The sequence below is a fragment of the Mizuhopecten yessoensis genome, unplaced genomic scaffold (assembly GCF_002113885.1).
Source record: "Mizuhopecten yessoensis strain PY_sf001 unplaced genomic scaffold, ASM211388v2 scaffold4403, whole genome shotgun sequence".
In the NCBI taxonomy this organism is placed as follows: Eukaryota; Metazoa; Mollusca; class Bivalvia; order Pectinida; family Pectinidae; genus Mizuhopecten; species Mizuhopecten yessoensis.
Genome location: NW_018405529.1, coordinates 324,627 through 349,382, shown reverse-complemented (window position 1 = coordinate 349,382; position 24,756 = coordinate 324,627). Strand labels below are relative to the sequence as shown.

General features: G+C 35.1%; 1 protein-coding gene across 3 annotated transcripts in view; it reads right to left on the bottom strand.

Annotated features, from left to right (window-relative positions):
* Positions 1-904: 904 nt before the first annotated feature.
* LOC110448961 overlaps positions 905-24,756 on the bottom strand; it is a 33,738-nt gene continuing 9,886 nt past the window's right edge. The window contains exons 1-7 of one of the 3 annotated variants that reach the window (XM_021495486.1): positions 22,826-22,914; positions 16,379-16,991; positions 6,075-6,295; positions 5,711-5,799; positions 4,708-4,825; positions 4,288-4,413; positions 905-4,057 (exon numbers count right to left, since the gene is read on the bottom strand). In XM_021495486.1, the coding sequence (XP_021351161.1) occupies positions 3,930-4,057; positions 4,288-4,413; positions 4,708-4,825; positions 5,711-5,799; positions 6,075-6,295; positions 16,379-16,989 (1,293 nt within the window). In that variant the 5' untranslated portion in view covers positions 16,990-16,991; positions 22,826-22,914 and the 3' untranslated portion in view covers positions 905-3,929. Of the gene's footprint in view, positions 4,058-4,287; positions 4,414-4,707; positions 4,826-5,710; positions 5,800-6,074; positions 6,296-16,378; positions 16,992-20,487; positions 21,216-22,825; positions 22,915-24,756 lie in introns of those variants that run through there. The other 2 variants (XM_021495484.1, XM_021495485.1) reach the window with 2 other exon arrangements.

The window sequence follows — 24,756 nt, the reverse complement described above, 5'->3', positions numbered from 1 at the left end:
AAGTGGTTGGTATCAAATTATGAATATGAACAAAAACTTTTTGGAATTGATACTATGGTATAAAATACATTGATGATTAACTAAACATTGTCCCGTTTGTTTTGGGTACACTGACTGTAGTACAGGTGATGTATAATGCTATGATGTTTAATAAGAGTAATACGAGTGTTATGTAAAGTATGGTGGTATTTTACTGACATCGACTTTCGAGTTACCTATGTCGGTATAATTTCTGAAATGTGTCGACATAATCTGAGAAGATGTCAACATATTCTCAGTTTACCTCAGCATAACTATATGTATATATATCTTAGATATTGACTGCATTTTCCGAAATAATTTTGTCGAGATATTAGTCTGGTAAGTAGGTAACTGTGCTGTTTGTTGTGTTAATGACCGTGTGGGATATCGACTAGCCACATATATTGCTGGTTTACAAAACCTAAAATGAGGCTAAATCGTGCGGAAACCTACTTATTATAAGCTTTTAGTACATCAAGAGATTATTTCTTGGAAAACAAGTTTTGTTTTGCATAAATAATTGGCAAATCGATGTCACATCTGTCATCTGGCAGAACTATGCAATCAAACTTCAGCTATATAACATGTAATACAGGTCTATGATATAGGAGATTCATTCCGATAACCTTTATCTTTCTTGGCGAATCAACGCCTGTCGTCGTACTTAAATAAAGTTGCATTAATGCTGCCTCACTTCTTCATGTTTCCAATTCTTTTGAAAATATTTATTTGCAATAAAATATGTTTAAATCAAATCATGTTTCCTGGAGCGAAATGTTTGTGGCAACAGTAGGATAAATGGTAATAGGGCAAATAACCTACACAGAATTGATAGTTTGATAGATTTTATTTACCGCAAATAATTCAAAAGAGAACAAATTAATACTTTTCATATCACAGACTTTATTTGGACACGCCGTATACAAATAAGTTTATTTTCTATTCGTGTCACGTACTACACACATCGATAAACACATTTATGATACAATAGAAAGAAATCTCATTTCAATAAAACAAAACAATAAAATATACTTCATATACAAACATATATAACTGTACATAGTTTTGAAAGAATATGGTAGCAGGATTTATAAAACTTAGTCGATTAGTATTTTATAAAAAATAAATATACATTTATAATTATAACGATATCAACAAACACTCACTTTGATTGGAAAACAATAATAAAATGTTTATGCATTAAACATTGTACAATTATCTAGAGTACACACAAAGAAGAGTGACTCATTCTGTATGACATTTAATGATGTACATACCAGCTGTATGACATTTAATGATGTACATACCAGCTGTATGGTATTTAATGATGTACATACCAGCTGTATGGTATTTAATGATGTACATACCAGCTGACAGATAGCTGATGTTTCTTTTAGATATTCAACTAATATAGCGATAATATCCAAAGACCAACAACAAATTAGTTCATGAATAAATTCTCAGAGGAAAATTAAGATCCAGCAAACTTTTTAGTTCCTTTATAATAGGTTTGAACATACATGCGTAAATCATATTAAAATTATCTAAAACTAGTCTTTTGTGCATGTTTTCGTATTTATTTAACATTCTTGTCAATCTTGAAAATAATCGAACACTGCTCTAACTATATCAGAATCAGTTGTATGTCATTGTAAAAAAGTATTAAATTCATGGGTGAGAATTTCATCATAATGGTGCCAACACGCTGATCTATACTTATTGGTGTCAGAATATGTTTCATTTCAAATATATCGATAAATGGTTCAAAACAAGACTTTCAGATCTAATAAAACAGTTAAGTTAATAGGTAACATTAAGCATGAAAACTATTGTGAAGGTTTGAGTTTTAATTGAAATAAAAAAGAAAGATACTTTCACTCGAAACAAAAAACATACTGCAAATAAAAGTTGACAAAAGATTGATACAACAGACACAAATAACCATAGATAAATAATGTAATCTGATAGACACACTTTAGAAGATGGCAAAAAGATCATGACCGCAAATTGAAAATATGTCATTATAAATAAAATAAATCCACTATAGCAGTAAGTTACTTCATTAAATGATAGGCGCGGATTAATTGAACATTTTAATGCTATTTTATTTATTTTAAACTACGATGTTGAAATACTGTTCTGTTTAATCTTTAACAAACCTGATTTTATACATGTAGATAATTGATACGCACGGGTTTGGTGGGAATACAAATTGATCACATTTTAGCATGTTTTATACGCCAACTCTAAAAGGGTTTTCAGCAGTCTTATTTGAACTTTTATCTCAACGAAGGACTTCAATTCCAGATATTCTGATAACTGTGCCAAAATGGGGTCAGCCACTTGGCATGATCCTTGACAGGGGATACTTACCAGTACAGCACGACAGATATATTGTATTTACTTGTACTAGTGCCAGGCTGCATATGTATCTTATTCTAACTGACTTACCATGGGAGTCCATAGGTGAGAGTATGTAAATATAGATGTGATCATGGAAGGTGTCATTTGAAACGCAATTGTAGTCATACAACTGTAACAAAATTACATACACGACCGTTTTATGATAAGTGTTGGAAAATTAAAATTAAAAACCATATTATACAAGGTTGTTTAGTGTTACTTTAGTTAAATAGTTTGGTATGAAAGATTTGGGGAGTATATATTACGTCATGGCAGTGCTTGATATACTATAATTTCTGGCGACAGTATTTACAGAGTGAAATCTGGTTGTCTATAGATAGTTATATTGGCGTTACTGTGATTATCGTATATATATAGGACGTACTTAAACAGGTAATTATCTATTACACGTTATACATATGAGGGCTGTTTTCATATATTATTGTAGTATTTTTATAACCTATGTTGTCATTCGACTAAGACAGTATATGTAGCATTATTTTCCTATATTGTCATCAGACTAAGACAGTTTATATAGTATACATATTTTCCAAAGACTAAGAGAGTACATAAAGCATAATTTTCCTTTATGGTTATCGGACTAAGATATTATAATGATAAAGCGTTATGATAACATACGCTGCTTCAGATTAAGACAGTATATATAGTAAAATATTTTCCTACATTGTCGAAAGACTAAGAGAGTAAATAAAGCATAATTTTCCTTTATGGTTATCGGACTAAGATATTATAATGATAAAGTGTTATGATAACCTACGTTGCCTCAGATTAAGACAGTATATATAGTAAACTATTTTCCTACATTGTCCAAAAACTACGAAAGTACATATAGTGTTTAAATTTATGTTGTTCGCAAGTTAAATCATAAAGTATCACTATCGCATATGCATTGCACATTTTCACTATCGTTCAGAAATGTACAAAGAACATCAAAATCATTTTTGCTTTCAAGAGTATCTAACACGTTAACGATTGAATGTTTCTTTAACGGTAATAACTTTAAAACCATGTTAAACGTCCAACCCCATAAACACATTTTTCTACTTGAATACTGATAGGTCATCCATTATTAGCACTTCTACATTTCCACTGTATAACAGCTTTTGTACACAATAGATAAATGGATTAAAAAACAAAAACAAAACAAGAATACCTCCACATCTATACAAACAACGATACTTTAAAGATTCCACACATTGTTATATCATATTGCTTGTCGTTTCTGTCGTTTACTGAATCTTTGTCGATATTTCCTTGAATAATGCTCTCCCTTATTATACATGTTGGTGTTTTGATAACTAATCGCATGCGTAACAGGTTCTATTCCATCCAGAGCTTTTCAGCACACGATTTTCAATTCTCATGTTTAAATGAAAGTGTCCTTTTGATCTAACAGTCGTGTAACAACCCCGGTGAGGAACTTCCGAGTATAATAACGTTGAGAATTTCACACTTTATATTTATGACTGTATAATGTTGATCAGTTAAAATGCCGAATTTGGACCAAGCGAGTGGGATGCGTCCCGTCGAATACTTCTTATAGTAAAGGCCGGTCCGGAGGTCTTGTTTTGGGCGTAGACTGGGGTGTAGGCCGCAGGACCGGGTGTCTTTTCTGCAGATAAACAAAATTTTAAAATAATATCAAGAACAATATCAACCGTATGTTAACCAACGAGCTATATCACACATCAGAATTCGAAATTAATAAGCCCGACGTGTGGTACGAGATACTTCAATTTTACAAAGATCATGTTCACTACGGATAAATATGAAACAATCGAATTTTTCCACTGGTCGACGAATTTTAATGAAGTCGTATTCTCAGGATATTCTTGTAGTTACCTATGGAGGGCCAGAGTACGGTGCCTGAGCGTCGGAACTGGTGGCTATAGGATGGTCCCCGCTGGTGGACCAGTTTGTCGGCTGTATCCTTCTCGTACTCGTTAGGACTCGGCTCCTTAGAGGATCCTACAAAATAGGCGAGACATTGTTTTGTAAGGCATACGTTTGTAACTTTAAAAGTGTGTTAGCTATATGATAAATCATTGATTCATATAACGAACAGAGTTTTTTTCATTTCGACATTTATATCATAAATGTTTAAATATGTGTTGATATTTTTGTAGATATTTTTTCCTGTTTAACCTTACTCCTACCACAGCCTATTGCATTAGCTATTCTATTCGGTATCCGGCAGCAATGTAATGTATATATGAATTGTTTACACTGCAGCTGAGCTTATTCCAGGAAAGTATCACTTACCGGCTTTATTCATGGAAACCTCCTTCCTGACACCAATGGTGAAGGATGGCGCCTCTGTCATGGTTCTCTGGCGTGGCCCTAACAAGGACTTCTGTTTGTACAGGTTAGGAGTTGGCCACTGGAAGTTATATATATATTCGATAAGGTATGTATTACCTTTTCGCAGATAAATCTTAAAAATATCAACTTGTTAAAAACTGATATCGTCACTGAGGTGAACTCATACAGGATATGGTATTGGTAACACAACTTGAGTTGGAAGTATTTTAGACTTTGCTCTTATAAATTGTAACAAATAGACAATTTGATAGTTTCTCCTTGCGTATCATGTATGTTTCACTTGTAAGGGAGAATAAACAGATAGGTTCATAAGTTCTTCGCACTCTTAAAAAATCGGTATTCAGTCATATACATGAAAACTATTTAGTGTTTAAACCCAACTCAATATTTGTGTAATCAATGGTAATACAAAGCCTGTTATATTTTATGACAATTTCTAATTACAATTTCCCTTTTGTTTTTGTATTCTAAGATTGGTGCGGTTTTGGTCAAAATAGCCATCTGAGTTTTGAGATTCATAACTCATTTTCCAAAGCACGGCACGGACGGACACATACAAACATAGCGTTTGGAAAAAAGGCGACAAAATATGCGTGAGATTTAAATGAAAGATATGTACGTAATTTAAGTTGTTTTCAATGGATTTATTTTTCACATTTGTCTCATTCTGTTGCTCTTACCATAATGAGGTTAGAACAGAAGTATTTCGTTCATATTGTCCGTATCTAATAGAATGATGTGGGATGGACTGAGGTTTCATTTTAATATGATGTAGCTGTAGCTAATATGATCAGCAAATATGGTGTAGCTGGCAGCTATGACATTTTAATCTAAGAAATATTGTCTTTGTAAGGACATGCTATCAAAATAAATATTTTTTCAATCAGTACATAGTTGCAACTGAAAAACTACACATGTGAGGTGCTTGTGGTGTCTGACTTACACTGGTGTCGTTGAAGAAGTCGGTCTTCGTCTGCCAGATATGAGGACTCTGGAACCATGGCTTCTCCCATGATGTCCGGGCCCCTCCCGCTGTAATATATAGTCATATAGGTCACGTGGTCTCTTGTCAATTCAAAAAGATATCCGTTGGCAGTAAAGAATATCGGAACGTAATAGTGTATTTGAAACTAGTATTCTGGTGTAATTTCAGGCTGAAGACATTAATTGAACGTAGTATATAATTATTGTGGTTAATGTCACACATAAATTTAAAAAAAATCGTCTTATTTTCAACAACATTAAACTCAGTCCATAATGTATTATGTAAGAGTTGTAGGTAGTGTTATATATATAAACATAATTACCTTTTTCAGGAGCACATTTTGCCCTAAATGTCCAAGAGGGAGCGTTGGTCTCCCCAAGGGGTTTGTTGCAGGGAGAGTAGGAGCACGGCCCTGGACCCTCCATGTCCACCCTCAGAGGGGGTCGAGCATTGTTTGCCACGTCCCATCCTATCACCTTGGTGGGCTTCTTTGGTTCCTCGTAGTACAGACTTGAACCCTGGCCCCGTGATGCTGGCTTAGTCCTGGGAAAAAAACATAAAATAAATAATCATGAATAGTTGGGACATGTTGTTAGATTCATAACATCATTGTCTTTCACACGTACGAACATTGCAGTGATTGTCCAGGTTATCATTCACATGTACGAACATTGCAGAGATTGTCCAGGTTATCACCAACGTTCTCTGATTTACAACGTCATCATTTCCCAAAGTCCAGATACAGTTAAGGGCTATGTTGCCTTGATCGACAAATGGAAAAAATAATATATTACCTAACATTTAATATACCAGGCTTTGTTTATGAATCAATTTGTTTGATTGATGAAAATGACACAATGTCCTCCAGTAGCCAAGATGTGAAGTGTAGCCTTGTGTATATTGCGTCACATTTCTTGCACGATATGTGAAATATGCAATTCACATTTCCTCAATTTTTGATGTGGTCACATAGCTGTATTCTCGTGATAGTTTTCAAAACATGCAGGAGACCTGCTGTACCCCTGGCGATATCTGTACATGGTCCCGAAGTCGGTGGTGGTGGTGGTGGTGGTGGTGGTGGGGGCAAGGAAAGCAATTTGGACAGGGAGGGGAAACAACTCTTCCTGGTGACAAGTGGAGGGGGCAAATTTTCAGGGGACCAGGGAAATAGTGCACCTCTTCTTGTGTGGACTGTGGNTGGCATACACCTTTCTAGTCGGATTTTCACGAGGGGTGGCGGGATAAAACTATAAGTGCTGCTTCCTATGTCTACGACATGTTTGTTTTGCGGCGTCTTGGTGGACATAGAGAATAGTTCTACTCCCACTTCTCCAGTGACAGAGAGGCAGTACGCTTCCCTTTTTCAAATAATAATAATAATTCGAGGTTTTTTAAAACCGCTTTATCACAACCTAGTTCGTAGGTCGTCTCAAAGCGATTCACAAATAATTATCCGTGGTTAATATCCCTGGGGAGCATACAGCCGGTGCTGCCATTTCGGCGCTCACAGCTAGCATTCTACAATTCTAGCACTGCTCAACCACGTAATCATTTACAGCTTAGTAGACTGGACCAAGCGGAGTAAAGTATCTTGCTCAAAGATACAACACAGTGCCGTGCCGTGCCGTGACTCGAACCCGCAACCCTTCGGGCACGAGCCCGGCTTCCTACCACTATACTGCCGTGCCTCCTATGGCACAACTATCTCACTTCCAATAAGTACATACAAATTGTAACTATAAACATAGTTGAATGTTCCGACACATGCATGTTTCCTGACGATCATTTCAAGCATCATTGTTTGATGATGAAACAACAATACACCTGTGTAATTCAAATTTGAACTGGTTTCCATGGTAACTGATAAAATACATTGATAAATCATCCAATACACTAATTGTCCAAGAATATACAAACCTACTTATTTGATCAGTAACATGGGCCTATAATACCTTACATATCTCACAAAGTACGTAAGTGTACATATCTAGTACATTTAAAAAAAGTTTATACCTACAGAACTAGGTCGTTTGTTCATAACAACAGTAGGTGTGTACGGTTACCTTGTTATCTGCTGTAATGGAGGGATTCCCACGAAACTCCTCTGTCGGTGGGGCGACACTCCAATGATAGCGAAGTATCCTTTTCCATTCACAACCTCAAATTTAGGCATTTGATTAAGGGTTTTAGACATTTTGTGTTGTCCCTAAAACACCTTCTTATTCTGTTTGTGCACCACGTATTATACTTTATATCGAGTAGACTTATCGTATACATACATTCTTTAAGATTTCCTTATTAAATCTTGGTCGGCTGCGATCGATTCCTCAAGCCTAAGTAGTAATGTTATTAATATATCCCTGAACTTGAATGAGAATTAATTTTAATCGGATTTCAGACATGGAATCACTTTTGCAAAGCACTGTTAGACACAACTTAAGATTTGAAAACATTTAAAGGTAGTTAACGCGATGTCGTAAACACATCGTGTACCGTATGTCGAATAGGCCGGGACAATACGTTCGAATCTTAAAGGAAATACTCAAGTTATTCATTTCGGCAAAATTATAAAAGTGAATTAAATTGTTTAGACAAGCTAACAAAACTTTGAGAAAAGAAATGTGTATAAGCTGGTAATGTATTAGTATACCATACTAGAATATGTATCCTGATTGGCAATACAGATATACTCCACAAACAGACATTTAAAAACCCTTTACCCTGTGTAGAGCCCCAACAATGACCGGGTCACGGTCAGTTTACTTTACTTATTCTAAAGTTTACCTTTACAAACAGATGGGTAAGTCCTTATAAGAAAGTCAGTAAAATGTCACCGGCTGTAACAGTTGACTATTTTTCCTTCTTTCAAAATATGTATTATACAAATTATGTGTTTAAAGGGACATAATCCCGAATATGTTGTGTTTTTAACATGGTTATAATTATGCATGAATGAACGATAAATGGATTTTGGCGATTTTTTTTTAAAATTTCGGTTTTATTGATAGCTTTATGAGATTGATGTGTTTTAAATGCGCTGGTCTTAACGGCGTATTTTCTCGATTAACAGGAAAAACATTTTTGAAGTTCTTTATAGTAAAGAATTAAAACCAAATGATTCATATTCCCACAAATACATGTACATGTACCTCACTATAAAAAATAATAGGTTAATATTATTTAGTGTCCACATGCATTTAGGTTATTATCGCTATACTTCTGTTGTATAATTTAGGGTTTGTCAAAACGTTTTCAACAGCATGAAATCTGATCTAATTTAGCTTTAATTCTATAATATATAGTGGTCTGATGGTTATGTAGTACTCAAGAGTACCTGTACTTACAAAAGCAGTACAACACTTTAGCTAATCATACGCTACACTATCAATAGAGTTAGATAAAAAAAAGAAATGCATACATTAATCAGGGATAATTTCCTTTTAACCTTGTCGTGGAAAATAAAATATAATAAATTCGGTTATAAAATCTAGTATGCTTATCAATAAAAAGTAACGAGACACGCAAATATCGATTTTAGGGCTAAAATTGCCTAGCCATGTTTTTAAATGTCACTACACCGATTCATTTATAAGATCAATTTATGTATATGAGAGACCACCACTAAAGAACACAATTTGAACTCATTCTATAGAAATTGACAACATCACGATCTGATGAGATATGAAAAAGAAAGACAATTTTTACAACAGAAATCGAGGTCATATAAAAAGGAAAGACATCATGAATTCTGTATTACATTTATATATTCGACGTTCCCAACATTACTGTATTTGGGGAAACCATGAACCAGATTTACAAATGATGAAATTAACTTTGAGCAATTTTGAACTTTCGACCAACAATCATATGCAATATTCCGTTTAATTTTAACAAGGCGGATAAAAAAACCTCATTTGCAGAATATGAGCACATTAGCATATTGGAGATTTGTTTCCTGTTGTATTTATTAATGAACTGAACGCATACGTATTATCAAACCAATTTACGAGTACGACTATAAAACAGTGTCAGTATGCTGCGTAAAGCTGTTGGTATACGAAACTTCCGTATTATGTTTGTGAGTTCGACGAATCATGGCCCTTGTCCATGTGCATGTTTTCTACTGTTTCAGGATTACAAAAACGGAGACGTAGCAATTTCCTTCAGTAAATAAGGCGTTAGGGCGCGTCACTATTGGTTATCTATAACACAATGAAATCAGGACATGTAAGGTATACCATGTAGTGATAAACTCATTTCGTCTTTCTGTACACCTCGAAATCTCGAAACATGCTGGTAAATCGAGTTTCTATGCATCATAAAACATTCAATAAATATGAATTGTTACATAAACACTGTTTTAAGAAGATTTAAGTCTAACAAACATGCATGCGAGATTAGCCAGTGTAGAAATGGTTAACGACTTTTTTTATCAGTAATATACCGGTTTACGACACTTGTCCATCTGATTGAGCCCAGGGAGTAACGCTGATAAAATAGAATAATAACTGTAGTTTTATTGCTAATAGGGCTGGACAAACATTCGAATATTGCTCGGCACTACGATTCAGACATATTGATTACTTGCTAACGGTTGAAACAGTTTAATGGTATTCATATTGCTTTTTATTTAAATGTATACCTTTCTTTTTAAGGGCGCATGTTCAGTAAGCCATATAAGCAGTATTGCTGCTAACCAGGGTGTTAAATTACACTTATGTCAGTATATAATATATCAAACAGGAGGAGACATTATATTAAGCCCCCCTCTCCCCCCAATAAAAAAATAGATGAAGAAAAAAAGTAAATAAACAAAAAAAAAAGGAACGAAAAATCTTCAACATACAAGGATGTTAGCGGGGAAGCTGCAACAGGACTGCAGCAGGAACCAAATAAACGCCAAACCAAATGAAAACACCATGAACCTCACAAAAAATAAAAAATGGAGGTATAACGGTGTCTTTCACCCAAAGTAGCATCCGCCATGATGTCTTGTTTCTAATAAAATACCATTCGAGTATACTAAAATCAGTCTCCTGAGTAAACGCCATATGATCAGAAGAGGCTGGTATACTACTACTAACGAAATGAAAGCCGCAACAAACGTAAAATTAAAGTCACCACATTTTTTTATTCGTTTGTAGCAATTTAGCTTTATTGTCGTATGGAAGGTAAATACCGTAAGCATATACTAATGTCAAAGAGGCGTCTGTAGTGTTTTATATCGCTTTCCAGAAATAAATGAAACGTATGTAGTTTAGGAAGTTTTAGTACTCCATGACAAAACTTACTTTAATGCGATATTGAAAGATCGGGGCCTCTGATCACTTACTGTCCTTATAAATAAGATATGATATCAGATTCATAAGAACATATCTGCTACATGTAGCAATGTGATGTTTAACAGAATAGATATCTAATGCATGTCGTGTGGCACCAATCATAATTTCTTCTGTCCAGGTAATTCGCAAAAGATATTAGACAAAACTCCTGAAGGAGGAAATGATGTAGTGGCTCTTGTTGTAAGCAATTACTAGTATTTATTTAATATGAATTTTATTGTACAACTTCGGTATTGTTAAGCTTAATACATAATATCAAAGTTTAGATTATAATGTTAAAAATCAATACATAGAAAATAAATACAATTTAATTACATATCTGACGTAAGTTGTAATGAAATGACGAATCTAAAAACACTATATATCATTAGTATTTCATTAGAGCCAAGCCTTCTGTAGAATGTATTATACGGACCAGAGTAGACAGCTTATTAAACATACAATACACATGAACGATATGATGGACGCTGGCCTCTCATACGTGACCATGTTCATTGAATTACTGATAGATAAAAACATGTCTATACCACGCGTAATGCTATTGTGAGTATGCACAGCCACTGTAAGGTGTGTTACGCTAGGTAAGGTTGACCTGTCGGTCCAACACTAGCTACCTGTCACACAGACAGCGTACTTAAAACAAGGTATATTATAGTAGCTCAGTCGTCTCTTTTGTGTGTATTGTCTATAACATAAGTGTGTAGTTCCAAACTTCAAGATGCATTGTCCACGAGGACATACAATCGCCATTGGTGCCAATAATGTTATGCTCGAACCAAAGTCACATTTTCCTATCTAAAATATAACGTACCCAATAAAAGGTTCCGAAATTCTATTTTACTGACATTTAGTGTTGCCCGATATCTCTATAATACGTATTGGTTTATCTCTTAATACAACATTTTGCTTCAATTATCTTTGAATACAACATACGAAGAATATTGCTAGTAAATCTCCATTTAAATGTTATAATTCCTCTTGCACAATGATAACTTGACGATATAATTGTACCCAATCATGGGATTATAGTATGGACCATAATAACAAATTCTTTCTCTTTGTATATAAGTTTGCGTGTGGCCGAAAGTAGGAGTCATTCCTTACGTTCTACGTCTGCATACATGTTGCGATGGCGACTCTTTCGCATGTTATACATTTACACACAGCTACATATATAATCATCGGGTCTAATCTATTAATGCAAATGATTAATTGAAGGCTCTCATGAGTTTTCTTTTGTTTTACTTTTATATTAAAAAAATGTCCCGCTCATTTACTAAGAAAATATTAACCGTGATGTCAACACCTTTAAGCTCATATTCTCCAATATGTCATACAAAACACCTACCTCCCATGGTATTGCCAAATGCCGGGCTTTATTGACGGTTCTAACAGAGGAAACATTGAGCCAAACCATGGAGATGTTTCGTCAAGGCGAGAAAACTGCCTCTAGTCCTTTTGGTGCAGTACACGTGACTACCTCTCAGCATTAGAATATGTATTCGTTATCTCCCCACAGCACCTCGTCGTTATCTCTCCTACTCCCAACACGTAATATTCCAGGTGTCGTCAACATGTACAGTAAAACACTAGCGGTAACAATTTTGATAGAGTTAACAGGTCTTATCCTGGTTTTATCAGTATTGAAATTGCAGTGTTCATAAGAGTACTGGTGAACGATACATCAAGCTATGTCAGGTAGACAATGAATCATACAAAGTCACCACTGACAAAGTAGATAACATAAAAAAAACCAGTTGAAACAGGTGCTTCCGGCGTTTTCGTCGTGTTGTGATTCCTTTTCGAACAAATTTCCGTTTTCCTTTTAAAAATATATACTCCACCTTATGTTAGAGTGAAACCTGCTCACTGCACGTTATGTAGTAAATTGTTTTCTCAAGACGTCCAATTTAGTGTTAAGCAATTCCCTGTGATACGATTAAATAAAAAGTTACGTTTGTACACAAAACAACACACCGGCAGCCCTTCGCGGTTGCCAGCACGGTTTCTCTTGATAAGCAGTATGCTGATGCGTTTGCAAACAAAATGATCGTCAATTAAACGTTGGACAAACATATAGACAGGCTGTACACCTGAGTGTAAATACCTGTCGGCGTATAAGTTAAAGCTTTATCTACAGTAGATATTGATCAGACCTGCGCTTGTATGGCATGGTGATAATCTACCCCCTGGAAACCGCGGAGCTACCCAGACAAGAACACATAAAATAATTAACTTATATTTTATGCGATAGAGTTACTAATCGTTATAAAGCATTTTAAATGGAGGGTTCTTGTCTTCACGAAGCGTGTACTATGGTGTATGTGTAATTGATAAATACACGTTTAAGCTTGCCAAAAGTAGATTTTAATTTCTCCCCAATAATGAATATTACGTGATATGGTAGACATTTAAACCCAAATATATAATACAAGCATTCTATCTATTTAAAATTAAAGAAATAAAATTGCATTAATGAATGGACAGTTAACTCCGTGTGAGTTGAAAACAAGATAATTAGTTTATATCTCGCGTTTGTGTGTACATATATCTTGCTGTCGCTTTGTTCCAGGGAAGTCTAACGTAGAATGGAGACGCATTGTACACATGCTGGCACAGTATTGTTAAAGGGCTACACTGACATAATTTAGTCAGTTACAACCCGGGACTAATTAGGCGCATATCTAGTTTGTATAGTTATCTTAAAGGTACACTAGATGGGTGTTTACAGACGACAACTATACTGTACCGACAAATGCTATATCACCTATGCCAGCATTGCTAATCAGAAAACAATTAAACGGAGGGGTAAATCGCACGTTAACAAACTACTGGGACAAAAGGAAGACATTAACAGGATGTGGGGAAAAGGACAACGAATAACAAATGAAAACGTTAATGAGATGGCGAAGGACAATCCTTGGAATACTAAACGTGTAAGAGACTCTATGCTGGTGAAACACACAGTAATTTGCCTTGTTATACAATGACTCAGTCTGTCGATACTGTTAATGGGCGGCAGCATTTATCAGCGATTGCAGTCATCCGAATGCCAGGGAAAACAGAGGCAGTTGTAGAAAAGTAAACCTTATAACAACATACATGACTTTATAAATGCATCGTAAGTACACAGCAAGACCTCAGTACCGATAAAAGTAATAATGATCATCTACATAAAGCAAACTATAGCTGGTATAACTTTACATATCGACCTTTATATGTCATGTCGCCAGCAATATGTGAACTTAAGCATTCATGTTCAGAAGATGCTTTATAACTTAACACCGTAATGGTATATTACCTTGACACCTTGATACAATTCAGCAAAACCACCTGGACAAGTATGTACTTTGTTATATGAATATGTAAAACCACCTAGACAAGTAAGCATGTGTTTTATTATATGAATATGTAGAACCACCTGGACAAGTGAGCATGTGATTTGTTATATGTATATGTAAAACCACCTAGACAAGTAAGCATGTGATTTGTTATATGAATATGTAAAACCACCTAGACAAGTAAGCATGTGTTTAATATTTAGATATGCCATAATTTCCCATTTAATTGTGTTTAAACATATATTTCAATGGTTGGTGCAATTTTCCATTCATATAATAACAGCCAAAGAAATATGAAACCTCGACAGATTCCCATATTTCCTACATGTTAATTATTTAGCTGTGACAATGATCCGTACAGACCTGAACTGTCAGACGAAACGATGATATTTTCAATTTTCTTTAGAATCCCTGTCTGAAATTTAATATAAAGAAACAACCTTTTCATGGTATACATGTACTTAATGAAGTTGAAGGAGGTGTTTTAGCTCGTGTCAGAGTCAAGGATTTTAAACTGATCTAAGGGGAACAACAAGGAGTAATTCATAATGCACTTTTTAAATGAATGTTACACGTCTTGTCATTTTTCTAAAGTAATGAGCTTTTTAATTAAGGACATACGTGGTTTTATTCTTATGAAGTTAATGGTGTTTTAATAAGGTTATACGTTGTTCTATTTTTATGGAGTAATAGCGTTTTGTTAAAATATTATTCATGTTTATATTTGTTTTAAGCAATAAGCCTTTTTATAAATGTTATACAAGTTGCTTTTCTTTGTAGAACCAGTAGCATGCAAAGAAAATACTCTATTTGGTAATTCCAATAAGACATTATGATGTTGTAAAGAGCACATATTTTAATTGTGTATCACAAGTAAGAAGTGCTATATCTTTCTTAATACTTTATATTATAATCCATTCACGTGGGATCAACAATGTAGAAGTTACTTCCCTTTGTACATTATCATAAGAACAGGTTTTACGGTAAAATCGCCCATTAATAATCGATATAATATAATATGTTTGGGTGTAATACGATATATATATATGGATTTTATGTATCTGGATTTGCGACAAGATGAAATACAGGTAGAAATTTTGAAAGTTTAAATGTTGTCAAAGTTTGTCAATTATAACAATTGATTGATTAATAACGTCTAAATACTTCAGCGAAATATGTTACTCAGAGCAAAAAGTTGGAAAACGATTTATGTCAACAGCGAAAAAGGTGGAGAGGAAAGTATGAAAGAAGTGATGGGCGTAAATGTATTTTAAGTCTCTGTTATGGCATTCTGTTATGATACATCAAGCCTGATCAGAATAAGGGTCAATGCAATAACATGTTGAGTGGTAAGTAATAATCTGAACACAGAAAATTGCTTCAAAAATGTTTGAAAACATTTCTGAATAAATAGTTTGGAAAAGACCATTTGAAATGTATTTAAGTGCACTTGTATGATAAGATATGTATTTGAAAACACAGAAGCCATAATCTATATGACCCCTCAAAATTCATTTGACAGGAGAAAAACAATTAAATCATTGAAATAGCTTGATATAACGCTTGAATAATTAACTGAATGTGAAGAGTCCTTGGGTAACCAAAGTAGGATTAGTTCTATTTACACATTTACCAGGTTATCTTTAAAACAACTCTATAATTGCGAAAGCAATTTCCGACGATAGAGGACATTTTTAAACACTGCGATGATAAATATCGAATACAAAAAATATCACCACAAAATAAACATTCTTTACTTTCAGACTGGAATCGAAATGTAAAATTATTTTGGATACCCGGTATAGAAAAAAAACCCTTCTGTTTTCAAATACTTATTACCCTTTGTTCCAACTTTGCATTTCATGTAAGTAAAACATGGAATGTGTTTTACAATTCCTTTCAAATATGTTACACTGTAAACAATTCTCCGTTTGTGGGCTTACCTTGCCGAGAAAGTGACCGTGGCTAGTCTTATCAGCTTGGCTGGGACTCGACGAGTACGACTGTTCTGGTGCATTCGCTTGGAGGGAGAAGGGAGCGGGTCGATGTGACCTTGACCAGGTACCATCACGTGGTATTTCGTACTTCCGCCTGAGTTCCGTGTATAGTCGGAGAATGCTCGTGAGGCTGGTGTGTTGTTTGGCGGCTGTTTCCGTTCAACCTGGACCGACATAGGCGACTTAATTCTGCCCATCTTATCATTACCTACATCAGAATCCCGGTCATCACGAGACCTAGAATCCGGAATCGTGATTTCCGAACCTGGACGCGTGGACCTTCCCTCTGTTCGATCATCTGGATAATCATTTTTTTTACTTTTTCGAACGATCGGGGGTTTCCCGATGACTCCTTTTTCTGTTTTTACAATTGCTTCGGGAATCATCGGCGTTGTCACATGAATAGCCGTAGCATTTTTGATTTGAAGGACACCATGTTTACCAAACTTGGCTTCCTTCACCTGAATTCCTTTTAGATCATTGATATCGACATCGATGGGTGATTTTGACTCGATGTCGGCCCCAAGGTCAGGGGGTTTCTCCACCAAAGTCGCCATACCTGGAATCATAAAAAAGATTAACGTTGTATCACTGCTGTAAGATAAAATTGGTGCCAATGGAGCACACTGACAAACCCGTTTGTAGAATCGATTAACGTTAAGTAGCGCATAAGAAAGTGATAAATTACTATGAATACTTGTTGTTTTAATCAATTGTTAGCTTAAACTAGTGTGTTCAAATAGTAATAGTATGACGGTATTATGTTTCACTATATACCAATGACGTTAAGCCTTAACTAACACTACGTTATAAGAGACAACATGATGTGTATGCAACACCAAATAAAAGAAAACGTTGTAATAGTTTGTATATGGTCAAACACAATAATAATGCAAATAGTTCTCTTGTTCAACAAATCATCGTAACATATGTGATTCGGTAATTCTCTTGTTATAAGGGAGTAAATACAAACTATATCTCCGAGAGGGTATCAAGCCGGTTAAAATTTAGGGCACGTACTGATAAAATTGGAATATATACGAGTTATCTCTCTTTTTATAGAAAAAAACGTATCCCACCTTAACATGCAGCCGACACAAAAGTAAGCAAGTGACATCTAGTACTCTTAATAGCTTAGGAGAGCTCATCTCATCTGTTATGAACTAGTACTCTTAATAACTTAGGAGAGCTCATCTCACCTGTTATGAACTAGTGCTCTTAATAGCTTAGGAGAGCTCATCTCATCTGTTATAAACTAATACCCTTAATAGCTTAGGAGAGCTCATCTCATCTGTTATGAACTAGTACCCTTAATAGCTTAGGAGAGCTCATCTCATCTGTTATGAACTAGTGCTCTTAATAGCTTAGGAGAGCTCATCTCATCTGTTATAAACTAATACCCTTAATAGCTTAGGAGAGCTCATCTCATCTGTTATGAACTAGTACCCTTAATAGCTTAGGAGAGCTCATCTCATCTGTTATAAACTAGTGTTCTTTATAGCTTAGGAGAGCTCATCTCATCTGTTATAAACTAGTACTCTTAATAGCTTAGGAGAGCTCATCTCATCTGTTATGAACTAGTACTCTTAATAACTTAGGAGAGCTCATCTCACCTGTTATGAACTAGTGCTCTTAATAGCTTAGGAGAGCTCATCTCATCTGTTATGCACTAGTTCCCTTAATAGCTTAGGAGAGCTCATCTCATCTGTTATGAACTAGTACCCGTAAAAGCTTAGGAGAGCTCATCACATCTGTTATGAAAGACGTAAAGGGAGCAATGACTGCAGTTCCTTTGGTTGAAATAAGGCAGTCCTACAACACTTCTGTTATTTGAATTAGTTTGCAAATTATGCGCAGCGCCAGGTAGCTTAAGGAAATTAAAACATTGGACAATCAGTTTGTAGACATATTTATGATGCAAATCATCACGAGACGTTATGAATATATAACGTCAATCACAAAGTGCATAATTCACATCTTACATCCGTAAACTCCAGTATTATTGTTTACTATATCCGGGTATTAATATGTAGGGCTATGTACTCATATTTTAAGGAGGAAACAAGATAAAAGAATTTACGTTGCATATTTAAACCATTAAACATAAGCAGTGTAGTGCGCTTTCTCCACCAAACATCAAGTATCAGTAGCATTAGAACTATTAGTATCAGTATCAGTAGTATTAGAACTATAAGTATCAGTATCAGTAGTATTAGAACTATTAGTATCAGTAGTATTAGAACTATTAGTATCAGTAGTATTAGAACTATTAGTATCAGTATCAGATGTATTAGAACTATTAGTATCAGTAGTATTAGAACTATTAGTATCAGTATCAGTAGTATTAGAACTATTAGTATCAGTATCAGTAGTATTAGAACTATTAGTATCAGTAGTATTAGAACTATTAGTATCAGTATCAGTAGTATTAGAACTATTAGTATCAGTAGTATTAGAACTATTAGTATCAGTATCAGTAGTATTAGAACTATTAGTATCAGTAGTATTAGAACTATTAGTATCAGTATCAGTAGTATTAGAACTATTAGTATCAGTATCAGTAGTATTATAACTATTAGTATCAATATCAGTAGTATTATAACAATTAGTATCAGTATCGGTAGTATTAGAACTATTAGTATCAGTAGTATTAAAACTATTAGTATCAGTATCAGTAGTATTAGAACTATTAGTATCAGTTGTATTAGAACTATTAGTATCAGTATCAATAGTATTAGAACTATTAATATCAGTAGCAGTAGTATTAGAACTATTAGTTTCAGTAGTATTAGAACTATATGTATCAGTATCAGAAGTATTATAACTTGTTAAACAGGATTGCATGACTGAATACTTTTGTATCACAGCATTTCTAAATATTGTGGGTAAAGATGTATGACTGTGAAATCTGCACGAATGCTTCTGTAGTAAGGGTTAAATATTGACATGAACAATTATAATACAAGGTAAAAAAAGGCGAACAAAGAATAATATTGTATATAGGAATATTAATTTTAAAATATGCTGCATTATATCATAGCATGACGTTTGTCCTAATATTCAGAATTGAATTAAAATATCCTAAGTGCACAACCGTTTTTAAACTTAAGGATTTTCCTAATACTTAAATGAAGTGTTCCAATATGATAGAAGGAATTTCCATGAGAAAAGGAACGTCCTTGAAACTATGACGATTAGGATTATAATATATATGGGTAGTAGTTGTTTTTTTATAAATGTTTCTATGATTAAAAATGTACATGAAACATTATTCCTGAACGCACAAATACAGCTGAGTTTATCTTGAAGCACGAAGATACACAATATTAATTCTACACGCACTTCTGATGTTTAGAGGCAACTTTGTCCATATTTCGCCTCAATGCTCTATCTATGAAGTCGCAAAACCCAAGGTATAAACATTAGTTCCTTTACATTCGCCGTTACCTTAACTTTGTCATTGTTTTTTAACTTGATGAAACACAAATTGAAACGAGCTGACCACTTTAATATCAAGACTTAACTGTTTGCATATACTATTGTAGTAAAATCTATATACATTTCGACATTTAAGAATAAAGCATTTTTCAAGTATATATATATAGGCATGTATTGAAGCGTTACATCTAGAAAGTGTCATTATCTAAAGAACTGTTTGATAAGAAATATTTACAATATACTTTAGATATGGATATTTGCTATCGTTCATATCACGAACAAAAAACGTGACAACGATCATGAGAAAGACGCTGCAGGTATTAACTAAGATGAATCCACTTACTATATGCATTGTAAACCTATATACCTTCATTTACGACGTAAATGAATATTAGAAATGTTAGAATTTTTATACTTAAAACAAAATCTAGTTTGCAAGAAAGTAAGCAGCCAAGTCATGTATTAATTATGAAAAGATAACTTTGCTTTCTACTCGCGTGATTTGTTCTGATGATACCTACAAAGGTATCTAAATTGACATTTGTTCTGATGATACCTACAAAGGTATCTAAATTGTCATTGGTACTTCGGTACCAACGTAACAAATCATGGTTTACCGTGTTTTCTTTGAATTTTTCTCTGTTTGTGTCTCACAGAATTCCATACAGTGGCCGACATCATATTTTCTAACAGTTCCTGTTTCCTAACAATGTTAATGTCAGTCTCCCTCCGGGTGACAGCAAAAGTGATACAAACTTGGTTTACAACGCTTAAAATACCGCTCGGTGACTTCGAACTTGAAACCTCCTAGACAAGATCCCATTGACGTAAAACACATAATACAGAATCGTACATCATTCAGGTGCATTTCGAACATGTTTAAAATCACTATTTAGATGCACGTCTGTCACATGCTGTCACCTGGTCAAAGCAAGCATCAAGTGTCAAACATTTATTGTTTATAGATGAAGGTTACAGTCGCCTCCAATCATGCTATATTGTTCTTTAGACCTTTCGATTGCGAATTTCCGTGCGAAGTTTACAGATTCCATCAACATGCATGAACACCATCGTTGAGCATTAGGCTGTTGCTTTAATTTTGAATGCTGCGCTTGAATGAGTCAGCTATATATCCACTTTACCAACACTTATGTAGACATGTCCATTCGTTGTTGTTACTGTTTACCTAAACAACAAGTATTACAACATTTACATACACAGAGAGGCCTAGACCTCGTCTCACTGCTAATGTCTGCCAGTCTTTCACAAACTAATTGGAATTTCCTCTTACAATCCCGAGCCATTCAAATGGCAAACCATTATTACTGTGTATGAATGACAATTCCCTGCGATTCTTCACAATTAGAACCGAAAGTAATAATCTCATAACAAATAAACGTGTTTGAATGGCAGGTAATTATACGGAGTTCATTATCAGGTTCATTGGAAATAAATTCAGTGAAGCCTTCCCGTGCCTGGTTAACCCAGCGTACTCGTATAGCGATAAATGGGAGTTTACGGGAGCTAATGGCATAACAAACATATACATATATTTACACAGAGTATACTATATATTTTTATGATGATATGAGATTATTGTGAGTTCAATAAATATTTACACACACCTACTTTTGTATTGCTGTTTTGTACACAGAATATTCCCAAATTTTGCTGTTTCTTTGGTGACTAAGCTGACAAAGTTTTAGCATACCTATCCGTCTGTTATCTAGTTCAGTAACAATGTATTAGCGGAAATTCATTGTGTTTTAGAAAGGAATTATCTGCCTCCATTGTCATTTCAAAAACACATACTTGCATATCGATATATCACAAATCAAAATAAAGGTGATTACAACCTAGTACTTGGTCAGCAACGACAAGAAACTGCACAACTCAGAATGAAAAATAAAAATAAGAAATTTTCATTAATCATAATACTAATGAAGATAACGCCTGTTATAGAAATCAAGTCTCCTTCTGTTTGGTAACTTTAATTACATATTGCACTAGGAGGTATCGTCAATATTTTTTTCATTATGCTAACCGTCCACAATTGTGACATTGGTGTATACAGTTATGTAACTACACCATGGTTACGGTCACGTGGTTATACACCGAGATCCCGAGATGGACAAGATATGACGTCACTGATTTTGATCAGCCGAGGTCTCGTTTTCGATCGTTTTCAGATATGTTTTCCTGTCTTTTGTGTTTAGATTTTAAACTCCCGTTAGTATAGTGAATAGATATACACAAATCCAAGGTTGTGAATACCTGACACACCCTATTGATTGCTTCTGGTTGATTTGAGTGTGTCAACAAAGTAAACGTTACCTAGATAATCCTACACGTGCTGTTTTATAAACATATTGAATAATGCCAAAGGGGGTTTACGCGTGTTATCTGCATTTCAACGACTTCAACTGAGTCGAATTGCTTAAGAAATATCAATGCTTTTTTCGTAGAAGACATTTGAGCGATAGCATTTGGGTCTGGGCTCCGGATTTCACTTTTAAAGAAAAACATGATCAAGAAGCCACATCGATATCACTACGATGCCGTCCCAATGGGTATGGTTAGGTAACGTACGGGTGTGTTGTGAAATAAATGTGTAATATTTTGATGAACATTAATCTCATGAGCATTCATTACCATATTATAAGACTACACTCATTATTCATACTAGCACATAACCCCTTCAGGATCTCTGTACTAATGTAACTTTACATCGGAGACTGCTTTTCCAGCATGCCTATAGCTTTGATAAATAATTTCTGAATAAACATATCTTTGTGGGACTTTTATAAAATTAAAACAAGATAGTTCAAACAAAAGTAAAAAGGATATTTGCCCAATTGTTCAACAGTTATATCCAAATTAAAAGGGGACTATTGCATTTACACACACACACACACACACAAAAGGAAAAAAGGAAAATCCTTGAAATTTACTTACAGTTGGACAGGGATCCTAAAATGCGTCATTCACCCCTTTTGACTTTTATGACTGGTGTGAATTTCCTGTTTACAATAAGGATATACTACTCATATATATCGTATTCGTGACAGCCCTAATTCATGTCTACAACCTGTTGACTGTTTCTCTGACCTTCGTGTTGATGGATGGAGTAATTCCGAACCATGGTGCTTTCCTAATGTGATCAACACCAATCCTTTCACATCTCAATGCCATCCTGTTATAAGTTTGAAGCTCTTTCATTAACTTTACCCTCCACACAAAGTTGTTGTATATCCTACACCTAAAGGGTTTGTTTGCCCTTTCTACGCAAATCGGCCCGAGGTTTGACATCTATGACACGTTGTCAATGTAAATTGCCCAAATGAAAACACACGACACGTCCTTATGGGACTTATTATGAGTGTCAGCGTTTCATTACAAAATAGTCGAGATGATGTGAATAATGGACTTAGTTTTCATGACATTTCCGAAAGACAAATATGCTATTTTTCTATAAAGTCATATTATGTGCAGATTGTGTGTCATGACATCTGCATCAACTACTAACACTTGGATTTACAGATAGCCTATATAATGCCAATCGGATTTACACATTGCCTAAATCACGACACACAGATTACCGCATAACCTTACTCACGACACACATATTGCCGCATTGTCTTAATCACGACACACATATTGCCGCATTGTCTTAATCACGACACACAGATTACCGCATTACCTTACTCACGACACACATATTGCCGCATTGTCTTAATCACGACACACATATTGCCGCATTACCTTACTCACGACACACATATTGCCGCATTGTCTTAATCACGACACACAAATTACCGCATTACCTTAATCACGACACACAGATTACCGCATTACCTTAATCAGGACACTTATTTCGCCACATTGCCAATTGCATGACCATCAGGTTGCTAAATTGCCTGCCTATAGCATGACACTCGGACTGCCACATTGCCTATAGCATGACACTCGGAATGCCACATTGCCTATAGCATGACACTCGGACTGCCACATTGCCTATAGCATGACACTCGGACTGCCACTTTGCATATAGCATGACACCCGGACTGCCACATTGCCTATAGCATGACACCCGGACTGCCACATTGCCTATATCATGACACCCGGACTGCCATATTGACTATATCATGGCACTCGGAATGCCACATTGCCTATATCATGACACCCGGACTGTCACATTGCCTATATTATGGCACTCGGACTGCCACATTGCCTATAGCATGACACCCGGACTGCCACATTGCCTATATCATGACACTCGGACTGCCATATTGACTATAGCATGACACTCGGACTGCAACATTGCCTATACGTGGAGCGCCATATTGCCTATATCTTGACACTCGGGCTGCCACATTGCTTATACTGTTAACATTCAATTGGCACATTGTTTACTTTAAGACGCTAGGTTGTAATTTTTGCACATTGCCTTGTTCATGACACTTCGATCGACACATTGCCTCTATCATATAACATCATTCGGATTGACACATTGCTTATATCATTTCATAACATTCAAATAACCACGTTCTATGTTAAGATTATAACTGTGCTCATGCCTATCGATAACTCTTGTTGAGTTTGAATGTATTTATGGAAGCATAGCAAACCAAAACGTTGGGGTTGTACGGCCCTGTGTACCGACATAAGGGTGATATTTTGCTAAGTCAATGATAACATAACAACTTGTCAGCAAACACCAACACAGTAGACATGATCAGTGTAGGCTAATAATGTGATATGGCGAAGAGAGTTAAAAGCTTCTATTGATTCACTTCAGTGTTCTGTATTTACACTTAGGATTCCATACTTTACTATACCTGTCACAGAAAACTTGCATTGTTTAAAACAGGTCAGGGTATAAACGG